Genomic DNA, 12987 nt, shown 5'->3' with positions numbered 1-12987 from the left:
AGTAAAAACAAAGGAAAACTGACCAGGCCAGTGTCTCCAGGATCTCGGGAAGAGGGTGCTTCCTGGATTGGGCTCACCATCATTTAGGAGTTACGGACTTTGCTGGCAAGTGGAGTTTTTGGAGAGCTGGCCTGTGACCGTGGAGGTCCACCATCAACCCACTGGCCTGGGCTGCAGGAGGGGCTGCCAGGCAGCAGACCTGGTTAGAGCTTTCGGTTCTTGAAAGCCCTTACCCATCTTTCAGACTCTTGAGTCCTTGGGAGGAAGGTCATGTTCCTTAATCTCTCTGTGCTTCACTTTCCTAATCTGTAAAATGGGAATATAAATGAGGCCAGTGGCACAATTGGGGATTGATGAAGCAGTGCTTACTTATAAAGCACAGGGTCTGGTGGACGAAACCTTAGTGTATATCTAAGTGCATAATCCTTCATCTGAGACCCTTGTGGCCAGATGTGTTTCAGAATCAGTATTTTTTTGAATTTTAGAAAGCTAAAGCAGGGCATTGAAGGCAGATTATATATAATACCCAGAAAAGTCTGGGGCAGCCTTAGTGATCAAACTCATTAGTATTTCTGCTGCAAAATGTATACACATCCAGTGGGATAAATCAGATCACTTCAGGTCCTACCATGCCACCAAATGTGTAATTTGTAATTTTTCTGTAATATTTCAGAGCTTTTTAGGTTTCACATACACACCAGGGATTGTGCTCCTGTGTTCTATGTATAATGTGTGATTATTCCCTCTAGCATTTTTGGAGCTTTCTGGAGGCCAGATGTAGGTGGATTTATATGTGGGGGTACAGTTCGCCCTGGGTGCCCCGGGGATATTGGAAGGCTGGGGGGAGGGAGTAAAAGGAGTCCTTGGGAACAGGAGTGGGGCTGCTTCCCAGTGGGCAGAACAATCTCAGCCACCTTCCCAGCTCCGGCCACCCCCCCCACTGCCCCCCAGACAGCAGATACCTCCGGCAGGTGGCTGAAGTCTTTGTTGAGAATGGCATTGTAGGAGCTACGTAAGAACTCTAGGAGGCTGCTCGCCAGGAAATGGAATGCATAGGCTGTGGCCAGCTGAGGGAAGAGTTTCTGCTGCTGTGTCTGGTAGTCCAGGATTTTTGCCTCTGGGTCGCTGAGGGGAGGAAAAGCAGAAGGTTTAGAAGATTGCTACCTGCCCCCTCCACCTTCCCATATCCCCAGGACCAAAAAAAGACTTAAAAACTGATCGTTTTTTATAACTCACTGCAAAACTTGACCTGAACTGACATGAGGTTAGTAATAATCTTAAAATTCCATCTAACATGAATATCCACACATTTCTCTATAGAAATATTGACAGGTTTGCCGATAGGTGCTGCCCCTTACGGGGGACGTGTACAAAATCACAGCCTGTGCACCATATTATCCTACCGACATCTGGAAAGTTCTGAATTCCAACACATTTGGTCCCAAGGATTTCAAGTGAGGGCTTGTGGTCTTGTACCCCTGATGATTTGAAACCGGACCTGTCACTGTCCAGGTGCACATAGTATGTGCTGGGGGGTACATCAAGTCTAATCAGTAATTCTGAGGATGTGAACTTGGGTCTGACGGAATCCCAAGGCAGGGACGGCCTTGTCCATTGCTATGTCTGCAGTGCCTGAGACTGTGTCCAGCACGAAGGGGACCAGAGTAACAATTTGTGGATTAAAAGAAAGCGTGACTGTGAGAAGCCTCCCATGGCTGTTGGGGAGAATCTTAGGTCAGCAGTCCCTCATTTATTTATTATTGGTGGGGGAAGGGGCAGAGGGAGAGGAGAGAGAATCCCAAGCAGACTCCCCGCTGAGTGCAGAGCCCAACACGGGGCTCAACCCCATGACCCTGAGATCATGACCTGAGCCGGGACCAAGAGTTGGATGCTTAACCGACTGAGACACCAAGGTGCCTCAGACACACACTATCATAACCATCCTTGGGACACTTGTGGAACCCAGAAAACTGGGCTCTGGATGGGACTTCAGCAGCAGCACCTTTTCCCCAGCACCCCTGTCCTCCGGAGAAGAGTCCCTCAGCAGGGGGAATCTGAAGCCCAGGCCAGTGGCGGTGCCCTGGGTTTGCCAGAGGAAAGGGACCCCGGGCTCTGGGCCTGGCTTGCTTCGTTGCATTTCACTCTCCACACTGCCCTGAAAGAGTGCTCCTGTCATGCCTGTGTTGTGGGTGAGGACACTGAGGGACAAAGAGGTGGTGCGACTTGCCTAAGCTCCCATGGCTGGCACGCGGCCCAGCTGTGTGTCCCCCAGGTCTGTCCGGCATCTGACCCTCAGTCCATTTTGCATTAGACTCCTGGATCCTTGAGCCCACGGCATAAAGCATCACCGGATTCTTAGACTGGAAGTTCTCTCTTCACATTCCAGGGGAGGAAACAGAGGCCCTGAGCGGGCAAAAGACTTGCCCAGGGTCACTTAAGCAGAGTTGGGACAAGAACTGCCGGGCTGAAGCCCATCCCTCAGTCAGTCAGGACTCGACCCTCTCTTCCCACACTAGCACCTTATGCTCAGCTCCTCGCTGCGACATCCTGGCTGCATGTCTCCATTGGGGGCATATTTATCCTAAAATATTATTTGCTGTTTACCCAAAATTCAAATTTAACTGGTAGCCTGTATTTTCATTTGCTGGAAACCGCGCGTGTGTTTACACAGGCACGCACACGAGTGGGTGCACATAACACACAGTAAAAAACAGAGTATGGCGGTGCCTGGCGGGCTCGGTGGGAGGAGCATGCGGAACTTGATCTCAGGGTCATGAGTCCAAGCCCCACATTGGGTGTGAAGATTACTTAAATAAATATTCAAACAACAACAGAGAGTACAGTCAGCTATTCAGTCCCGTGGAGCAGAGGGAGCATCCGCTGGATGCAGCCACATGCGAACAAAATGGTCCAGACTTGGACATGCCCCACGTGGGGATGCTGACAGCCACAGCCGGACAGAACCAGCTTCAGCCGTGCACCGTCCAGTGTGACGGCTGGGCTTTCCCAGACACGATCGCTCACGCCCTGACCGAGCTCAAGAGCCACAGTCACCCACCTTTTGGCAACCAGCTGACGACCCAGACACACCCAGCCAGTCACAGCCCAGCTGGACTCGGACAGACAGATCTGATGGTACAGGGTCAAAGACCCATGATCACACAGAAACCCAGGCCCTGACCGACACAGGTCAGGCGGTAGACCAGCCAGGGCTCGAGGGAGCCTGACGGAGACCCCATAGACAGGGCCCACTCGGGCAAAGGGGTGGCATCAGGGGACAGGCACTGTGGGATGGAGAGGGAGCCCTGTCTGTCGTGGTCAGCCGGCGGGTGCCCCTTGCCTGGGCCGGATGCTGGATTGGCAGCGGATGACCGAGTAGCGGATGGCGATGACACAGGCCTTCTGCAGCAGGGGGATGATCTCGCCCAGGAGCAGATCCACCCGCAGCACCACCATGGAAAAGTAGTTGGTCTGCAACGTTCCGAGCTTGACGTAGGTGCCGTCTGGCAAGACCTGGTGGACCAGAGAAGGGTGTGCCGGGCCTGAGCCAGGGCTCCCCAGCCTGTCCTACACTCATGACTGTGGGCTTCCATCCCCTCCAGGCACACGGCCCTCAGACCACTCACCGGGAGCAGGTGGCTGACCGCCCGCCAGAGCACACTGGCTCTTAACACACCTGTGCTTTCTGCTGAACAGTCACTTCTCAAGTGCCTGGGTTCACAGCTCCTCTCCGGAGACACCCAGGACCTCCTCCAAATCCATAGCTAGAGGGAATGCCTGGGGACCTCCAGACCTTCCTCCAGCACTCGGCTGGTGTCTGGTCAGTGACTGCTTGTCTAGGCCTCACTGTAGGTGAATATGCATGTCACCCTCAGCCCTTCCCTTCTCTCACATCGCTTTGCCCCCCTACCCTATGACTGCTCTACCATCCCACGAAGCTCTGAGCATTTACCCCTGAGAACTCTGAGGCTCAGAGAGATCAAGTGACTTGCCCAAGGTCACACAGCTCCCAAACTGGGGCTTTACCCAGATCTGTGGGATACCAGAGGCTCTTTGGGGTGGGGGTGGAGTGCCCCAAACTCTGCTCTTTGGGGGAAGACCCAGAGCCAGCAGCAGTCTGCAGGAGGCCACTGCCCCTCTCCAGGCAGCGTAGGCTAGCAAGCCTTCCCAGGACTCCCACCTGTGCAAAGCGACTCAGCATGTTCTCCCTAGGGACCCGCACGTGGTCCAGTCGCAGGAAGCCGTGGTCTGTGTGGTCAAAGCCCATCTTGGGCCCGATGTCTCCAACGGTGACTCCTAGAAGGAGATGGAGATGGGAACGTCTGTGAGCCAAGTGCTTTCGTGTGCCGGGTACCCTCCACCCACGTTCTAGCTCCCCCAAGCCTCACAGCAGCCTGTCACGTGGGATTATTACACCTGTTTTTCAGCTGAGGTCAGACAGGTGCTGAATCTTGCTCAAGTTCACCCAGCCAGTTAGCACCAGGTCTACCCAACTGGACTCATCCCTGCCCAAGGGAGACATGTCCCAACTTCTCCCATTACCTTGGGGCCTCAGGATAGGGAGGCCTGGTGGGCTCTCTTCCTGGCAGTGGTCCTAGGAGCCACGTGGGCTTACCTGGCAGTGGGGTGTGGTCCTGGAGGCTCCGGATGGGCACAATGAAGGCGTGCATGCCCTGTCGGGCTCCTGAGCAGATCAGCTGGGCCTGGACCAAGGTGTGGGTGGCTGACCGTCCCACTGAAGGCAGAGAGAGGAGAGACCCAGCATGATCTCTGGTGTAGGAGACCCTGGTGTATGGAGCAGGCAGGCTAACTCTCCCTATCAGGAACCTGCATGTGGGTCCAGTCTGAAATGGGTGAGGAGGACCAGCGTGGTGGCACGGGGAAGGGCAGGGCACCCCGTGAAGCCAGGATGGGGATTGTTTGATCTGCCTCAAATGGTCGGGTCAGGGGAGGATGCACAAGGAGCCTGAAGGGTACAGCTATTTCCCAGGGGGTTTACCCAGGGCAGGGAGGGCCAGGCAGAGGAGAGGTAACATCCTGGGCAACAAAGCGATGCTTTTTCAGGATACCCCGTGGCTCACATGGCCTTGACTCATCCTTGGAAATGACTGGAACAGTCTTGAGAGCTTTAGTATGAGTGTCTGGGTTGGAGAGCTTTATGGACAGCCATTTGGTGGCTGGAGGTGCAGGGGTTTCTGTCTAAATGTCACATATGTGGAGCAACCAGCCTATAACACACAGGCAGGGGGTAGGGAGGCTCAAGGAGCTGGCTGGAGATCTGGAGGGGTGCAAAGCCCTCCACACGCTCTAGATGCTCCCCCTTTCAAAGGCAAAGCTGACAAAGGTTATGGATTTTAATGAAAATAGCCTAAATTAAACAATCTGGGAAAGCTTGGCATCTTTAAAAATTTGGTTCTTCTGCAAGTCTTCTGACTGAAGTGTGTGCCCTTGAGTCATTTTCTTTGGAATCAGGGAGACAGGATCTTTATGTCAGAGCTGCTGGGGTATGTATGTTAGGATCCATGGTGAGAAAACCGGTCCCTGATCACAGGGAAAGGTGTGCATTGCTGCTCCCCAACCCAGGGGCCTCGAAGAGTCACTGATCCCAGAGAGGGGGAACAGCTCCCAAAGAACCAAACAAATCTAGCAGTGTTTTGCAAAAGGCACTGTAAAATGAGCAGGGTTTTTTTTTTTTTTTTCTGTCCTCAAAAATCTATAAATGAATCACTCTATCGTCCACTTAATAATAATGAATACAGATAATTATCATTTATCTAAATCCAGGTGGTGCTGGACCCTGTGCTGGTGCTTTCCAGTTCTTGTAGGGCGGGTATGATGAGCCCCATTTCCCAGATAAGGAAACTGAGCCTCAGAGAGGAGAATGAGGCCCTCAAGGTCACCGGTCTGGAGGGGGCAGAGCTGGGATTTCAAGTCTGTCTGATTGCCAAGGCTGGTTTCTTTTCTCTGCAGTTCTGACTGCGGTCATCCATTCCCTTCCTCTCCTCTCTCGTTGTCTCTCCTGTCCATCCCTTATTTCTCTGACTTTTGTCTGAATCTTTTTCCCTCTCTGCTTGTCCCTGGCCTCTCTGTTTCTCTCTGCTTAGTTGTACTCCTGACATTCACTGTATTTTCTCCCCCTGTGGAAGCATTCAGCAAATGGGTCCTCAAGTGCCACAGACATGCCCTCACAGGTATGTTGTCACATCCCAGGAATAGGGCCTTGGCATGACCCCCTCTTGGGCAAAGACGGAGCCTGGGGGAAGCACGGTGCGGTCGCCACCTGGTGGCCACAGAAGGCAATGTGGCGCCGGTGGCCAGACCGAGGCTGAGCCTTTCTGGGTGTCTGGAGCAGGGGCGGTGATCGGTGAACTGGGTGATGGATTGGCAAGCTTAATCACTAACTTGGGAGGTGAGAGTGCCTGGGACTAGGCTGTGCGTATGTGATGTGTGTGTGCACGCGTGTATCTGTGTGGGGGCAGGGTGCCTGTGAGCGAGGCCTTGGCCCTCATCACCCACAGGTTGGGTGGTTTCCTCAGCTACTCCAAAGTTGGGGCCTCTCAGCCACTCACGGATGAAATTCTTCCCATCCCCCGCTGTTGACAGAGTGAGACCCTGAACTTCAAGAACCTGCACTGATTTGCTCAAGGTCACCAGCCTAGAACAGGGAATCAGTCTGAGGTCTGGTGGACCTCAGAGCTGGTGCTGTTCTGCTGTCCAACTCTGATCTCTTTGGGGACAGATAGGGCTGGGGGGACGGACGGATACTCACGGTCCCCAGGCCACCATTTGGTGGCCGTCAACGTGGGGCTATGCACCACAAACTCCTGGGTGGCCGCATCATAGGTGGCTTCAGTCTCCAGGCCCCGAAGATTCGTCCCTGGGAATTGAGGGGAGCTTGTGAGGCAAGAGGTCAGGATAGGAATCTCACCTGGGGAGCAGCGTCCTGGTGGGCCTGGAGCTGCCAGGCACCAGCCCCGTCTGCAGTCGGGGGAGCTCCCAGCTGTACGCACAGGCGTTTCTTGTCTTTCACCCGTGGGCTGTGTGGGGGACACATGGCCAGCCCGTGACAAGGAATGCTTGCTGACATTTCCAGAAGGAACGCCTTGCCCCACGCATGCTAGTTCACACGGTGTGTTTGTATAAATTAGAAAAAGGAACCCCCTCCTTCGAGACCCTTGACTGCCACCTGCTGGAATGTTTCCATATGAAATACACAATCTCTGACTCCTCGGCTGTGAGTGGGCTTTCTGGAACCGTGCACGCAGAAACCCTGGCTCACCGTGTCCCAATTCTGTCTGGGCATATGATGCAATGATCTGGAATTTATTGCAGAGTGGGGTCCATTTGGCAATCTGCTCCTCTGAGCCCAGGCTCCTGAGGGATTTCAGGAACACGTGGTGTAGATTTAAGGCCAGTTCTCCAGAAAGGGCTCTGGGGGGGAAAGGACACGGTGCTTGAGTAGCCCACCGGAGATGGGGACCCCAGTACCGTCAGTCTGGCAGGGTGCAGGAGGGAAGGGGCATCTGCCATCCTGGCTTCCCAACAGCTGTTGCCTTTAAAGGTGGGGAAAATCGCTCATGGCGTTAAGGCTTTCCAAATGATCCCAGGTGAATTCCTCTCTGGTGGGGCTGCCCTGGGAGTGAGTACCTGTAAACGTAATAGAATTCAGGACTGTTTTCCGACCAGCCCAGGCGCTTTGCTGTTATCTGGAGGTGAAATTTCCTCTGAACGGCGGCCACATAACGTTCATTCTGGGTCATGAAATAATTATCCTTGAGGCTAAACTCCGGGTCACTGTGGATGATGCTCTCTTCCAAAGACAGAGAACAGAGAGCTTAGAGACTGGAATGAGGCTCCTGGCACCTTCAGATCTTTTTACCCTCTTGCCTTGTGGACGTGGAAAGGAAGTCAGACATTATTGTCATTTTACAGATGTAATGACTGAGCACCTGAGGTGGGAAGGTGACTTGCTCAAGGTTACAAAGTCATGCAGTGGCAGAATAAGGACCAGCATCTAGGTCTTCTGCTGCCTAAGACTCTTCTATCCTTCAGATGGGCTCAGGAAATACGGACTTGTTAAAGATGTCCTTACGGTCCAAAGGAATGAATCTCTAACAGTGGAATTTTGAAAGCAAGATTTGTCATTTGAGGTGGGACTGCTAGTGAAAGACTCTTCTTCCAAGAAAGGCATGTGGGCACAAAGCAGAGGCTCCATTCCCCAGCTTCCTCTTACCAACTTTCCTCCGGAGTGCAGTGTTCTGGGCACCTCCATCCAGGATGTTGATGAGCCTTTCCACATTGAAGGACTGTATGTACCTCTCACTCTCTATGTTGGGGTGCACTTGCCTGCTCCAGGTATCCCCCAGGGACACTCGGTGCACTGGGCTGCCCATCCTAGCCTGGAGCTGCCTGCTGCCGGAGGAGAGGTACTTCTGGCCTAGCTGCTCGGAGCCTTGGGTGGTGCTAAGAACCTGTGTGCAGGAGGAAGTGCCCAGAGCTGAGCATCCTCCAGGGGCTGCTGCGGGTAGGAAAGCAGCTCCCCTGAAAGATTTGTGTGCCTCTGCACCCCCACCCCCTTCTCTGCGGGCACTCGGCTGGCCACGAATGCAGGAATTGCTCGGTAAATGGTAGCGCAGTACCTGTTTGTCGAGATTTGGATGGGATCCAATCACAGGGCTCGAGCTCTGTCCACTGCAACCTGTCTTACAAGGGTTACCTGGGGAAATTCTCACAAAGTCAATTCAAGTCACACATGCAAAAATATCTGGTGACCTTGAGCATGTCTGGCCTCTAGCCACACAGCTGGAGGCGGCCAGGAGGTGGACAGGGTCTGACCACAGAGCACATGCTCTCTCATGTTACGGCCCTGCCAGGGGGCCTCACTGTAGGGACCTGTGGTCCCATTCACCTGGTCCCCTGAGTCCTGGGCTCATTCAGCCCATTTCTGTGAGCCTTGAGGGGTACCGCAGAGCTGGGGGGAGGAAGCTTGCTTCTGGCCTGGGCAGTGTTCCCCCTGGGACCCCTGTGTGCCCCCCTGCAGCCAGAGTGGACCCGTGTCCTTCAGCAAACCCTCAGACTCTCAGAAGCTCCTGTTCCCCCACAGCAAGGCAACTACCAGGTTGCCTCGTCTATTTGTTGAGTATCTCAAATCCATTTGTTCCATCCCCATGTCTGTTCCCAGGCCACCACCATCTCTCACTGGGCCTCAGTGTCTCACTTGTCTGTTCTCCTGGCTGCCAGGCCGAGCCCTTCAACTGCAGTCACAGTGTGTCCCCACCCCGGCTTGGAATTTGCCCCTTGGCGCCCACTGTTTGTGGGAGAGAGTCCATGCTTCCCGCCATCCACCGCCTCCTGCCCACCTGCCCCTTGCCCTGGATCAGCTACTCCAGCACCAGGTTGGGGCCTCCCCTCCCTCTCCTCCTCCCTTTTGCCTCTGCGGCTTTCCCCCCGCGTTCCTAGTGAGACCCAGCCTCCAGGGACACCTCCTCCAAGGAGCCTTCCTGACGGCAGCACCCCCCACCCCAGGAACAGAGTGCCCTTTTTGCTGCCCCACTGGGTGCTGTTAGAGTAGACAATAGGAGCAATGCCTTATTTGCTCGAACGTGCCCCTCCCAAGTGCCTGGGTGGCCAGCGCCACTGTCCCTTGGATCCCACGCATCTAGCTGTCAGGAGGCACCTGGTCTGTCTTTCCCGCCGGCAGCCACCGCGGCCCTACAGATATCTACTCTTACTATCCGTTTTACGGGGAGCCCAGGAACGGAAGGAAGGAGACTCCGTAAGGTCGTGTAGCTGCACGCGGCGAGTGGGGTTTCTATGCAGGCTTGCAAACCGATACCCCCTGAGTGGGTGGCAGGGCCATGGGGGTGCTGACAAGGGGCCTGGCACGTTTAAGGAGCCCCTCTTGTCTGCCCCCTGGACCCCTGCAAGGCCACCTAGCTGGCCTCCTGTCTTCCTGCCCCACTCCCCCCGACTGCTGCTGCCTGTTTGCTGTGCCTGGACGTGCCAGGCCTCCCCCGCCCCCCACCTCTGCCAGGTTGTATCCTCTGACTCAAACTCTTCTTCTGGAACACTCTTTCCCCGGGTGTCCTCTTGGCTCCCTCATTACCTCCTTCAAGTCTTTGCTGCTCAGTATCACCTTCTCAGTGAGGCCCACCTGACTGCCCTCTTTAAAACCCCAAGCGCCCCTCCCTTGGCCTTCCCAATCCCCCTCACTCTGCTCTACTTTTTGTCCTAACGTACAAGATAATTTACTCACTTACGTTCTTGTTTATTGATGTCTCCCCAACTACAGGGTAAACTCCAAGGGCGCAGGGGCCTTTGTCAAGTTATGCTAACACTTAGCACAGGGCCTAGCCCACGGGCAGGGTCTGGTAAATAGGGGTTGAAATGAGATGCAATGAAAGAAAGCAGTGCTCAGAGTCATTAGGAGCACGGGGAGGGTCAGGCCTGAGGTGGTGCGGTCCTCAGCGGCCTCCCACTCCCTCCCCTGTCCCCGGGCCCAGCTCACCTGTCCCACTGGTGTGGTGTCTGCCTGTAGGCCTCTGGGGCTGCGCACTAGGTTTCTTGTGGGTGGCCCAGCCCATTTCTCCTCCCCTCGAATGGGCTGGAACAACATGGAAAATTGAAGGCAGTGCCTGGCAGGCTCTCAGCTCTCAGGTGCCCCTGGCTGAGCTCCCTGCTTTTCTCTCGTGTGCCCCTTCTCCCTCAGGTGGGTGTGACCTGCTGGGCCAGTGCCCAGGCCTTCCCGGGGTTGGGGGTGGGGTTGGGGGGGTACTGCTTTGGGAGTGTCAACTGCTGAGACTCGCCTGGCTCTTCCTCTCTCTGCCTGTCTGGGCCTGACCCAGGTCCCCAGAACATGCTTACCCGGTTCCCTGAGCACGAGCAAACACCACAGCCCCCACCTGGTGTCCAGAGGCCCGGGGCTCAGACCTTCCAGATGTGACTCAGAGTTACTTTGCCTCTCTGAGCTTCCCTTCTCTTGTCTGTAATTTCACGGGCTATAGAGGAAAGCTCTCGGTAAACTGTGAAGCACCTGGTATTTGTAACGAGATTATGACTGTTTTCTGAGTGCCCCATGACAGAGTTTCGTAATTCCCCAGAGGGACATTTAATGGTGGCATTTCGGATTCTCATTGGCAGTCTGCTGGGGAGGTATTTATGGGCAGGTGTGTGAGGGTTTAGGTTGTATGGGAAGCATTGATTTGCTTTGTTATCAATCCATATTGTTAAGCAGGAAGCAAAAAACAAAAGAAAAACCTCTGACCCTGGGAAGCATCCAGGCTGGGGTTGGGGGCTTCTGGGGAGACAATCATCACAGGAGGAATGAGCAGGAAAACCTGGATGGGATACTCACAATCACTTCTAATGAATTTATAACTTTTTGGAACTTAAAACTTCCTTGCCCTCTCTTCCTGCCCCCGCTGTTCCCAGGCCTCCCAGGCCCTACCTGTCCAGATCCTTTTTATCTTTTCATCTCACCACACTGTTTTGGGAATTCATTGCAGTCTGGATCAGAAGCTCCAGGACCTGCTTTCTTGGCTCCAAGTTTTGGTCCCTTGTGGTATATTACAAAACTCATCTATTTGGTCTTTGTCCCCAGTTCCTGGCCCAGGACCCCTAAGAACCTTTGCAAGCTCCTAAGAGGTAAGACTATATCCTTTTTTATCTATGGCCAGGAGCCCGTAGATAGCTTCAGGATGGGGACTGCTTGCTGGAAAGATCAAGCCTTAATTAGAGCAGTTGGAAATCTCAGTTCTCCCCGGTATGCCCTCGCCACCCAACCTCCAGGGAGGGGAGAGGGGCTGCAGTTTGAGCTAATTACCAGTGGCCAGTGATTTAATCAATTATGCCTATGTAGTGAAACCTTGGGAAAATCCCTCAACAACGGGGTTTGGGGAGAGTTGGCAAACAGGGAGGTGCTGGTGGGAGGGCAGCATGGGAAGCTCCATGTTGCCTCTAGTCCCTCCCCCAACCCAAGACCTTGTCCTCTGCATCCCTTCCAATTGGCTGTTCCCAAGTTGTATCCTTTATAGTTAACCGATAAACGTAAGTAAAGTGCTTTCCTGAGTTCTGTGAGTCATTCTAGCCTATTACTGAACCCAGGGTGGGGGTTGTGGGAACCCCTGAATTTATAGCCGGTATGTCGGAGGTAGAGGTGGCCCCTGGGTTGTGCAGCTGTGGTCTGAGGTGGGGGCAGTTCTCGTGGGACTGATCCTTAAGCCTGTGGGATCTACACTAACCCCAAGAGCTGGTGTCAGAATTGAACTGAATTGTTGAACACCCAATTGGTGTTGGGGAATTGGTGGTTGGTGTGGAAAAACCACACATTGATTGTGTTAGAATAAGACACCACACCCTTGGCACACTCACTATAGTGGTGGGTATTTTTTCTTTAACTCTTGGTTTTTGTGTAAATCACCAATGAAAGTAAGGACTGTGTCGCTCTTGGTCACCAATACAGTCCCGTTCCCAAACTAGGGTCAGGCCCAGGGTAGGTGCTCAACAAATATTTGGTGGATGAGTGAATAAACACGGGCTGACAGTGAAGACTTTGGAGCTTTGGCATTGTTTTAAAAGGTGGGAGTGGGTGTGTTTGTGTGTCCTCTCTGTTTGCACACACTTGTATACCTCGACATGAGACCCAGACCTTCAGTCTCAAAGCTGGGGATTCCTTTGGGCCTACTTGTACCAAAAAGCTGTGTACCCAGCTGGGTTTCCAAAGTGATCCTGGTCTTTCTGCAGCCTTTCCTGATCTGAGCTTAAAAGGCTCCCCACAGGTGGTCCTTCTATGAAAGGGTTGCTCTGCAAGGTGAATGATTTTTCTCTTTCCCTATGTTTCTGTGCTAAAATTTGGCTTGTCTTGGGGCACCCAGGTGGCTCAGTCGGTTAAACGTCTGCCTTTGGCTCAGCTCATGATCCCAGAGTCCTGCGATCGAGCCCCGCGTCGGGCTCCCTGCTCAGTGGGGAGTCTGCTTCTCCCTTTGTCTC

The 12987-nt window shown here is 53.8% G+C and overlaps 1 protein-coding gene across 9 annotated transcripts in view; it reads right to left on the bottom strand.

The window, feature by feature from the left end:
* Positions 1-12586, bottom strand: part of ACOX2 (acyl-CoA oxidase 2) — a 32453-nt gene extending 19867 nt beyond the window's left edge. For 2 of the 9 annotated variants that reach the window (XM_034997865.1, XM_034997864.1), the window contains exons 1-10: positions 10864-12583; positions 10508-10603; positions 8234-8716; positions 7648-7810; positions 7280-7431; positions 6770-6877; positions 4616-4735; positions 4181-4296; positions 3341-3513; positions 963-1125 (exon numbers count right to left, since the gene is read on the bottom strand). In XM_034997865.1, coding sequence (XP_034853756.1) covers positions 963-1125; positions 3341-3513; positions 4181-4296; positions 4616-4735; positions 6770-6877; positions 7280-7431; positions 7648-7810; positions 8234-8716; positions 10508-10583 — 1554 coding nt within the window. In that variant the 5' untranslated portion in view covers positions 10584-10603; positions 10864-12583. Of the gene's footprint in view, positions 1-962; positions 1126-3340; positions 3514-4180; positions 4297-4615; positions 4736-6769; positions 6878-7279; positions 7432-7647; positions 7811-8233; positions 10604-10863 lie in introns of those variants that run through there. The other 7 variants (XM_034997867.1, XM_034997871.1, XM_034997869.1 and 4 more) reach the window with 7 other exon arrangements.
* Positions 12587-12987: the final 401 nt, after the last annotated feature.

The sequence above is a fragment of the Mirounga leonina genome, unplaced genomic scaffold, assembly GCF_011800145.1.
Source record: "Mirounga leonina isolate KUSES-001 unplaced genomic scaffold, KU_Mleo_1.0 Mir_94, whole genome shotgun sequence".
NCBI lineage: Eukaryota > Metazoa > Chordata > Mammalia > Carnivora > Phocidae > Mirounga > Mirounga leonina.
Note: the sequence above shows the minus strand (reverse complement) of the source record. Positions and strands in the feature narration are given on the sequence as shown.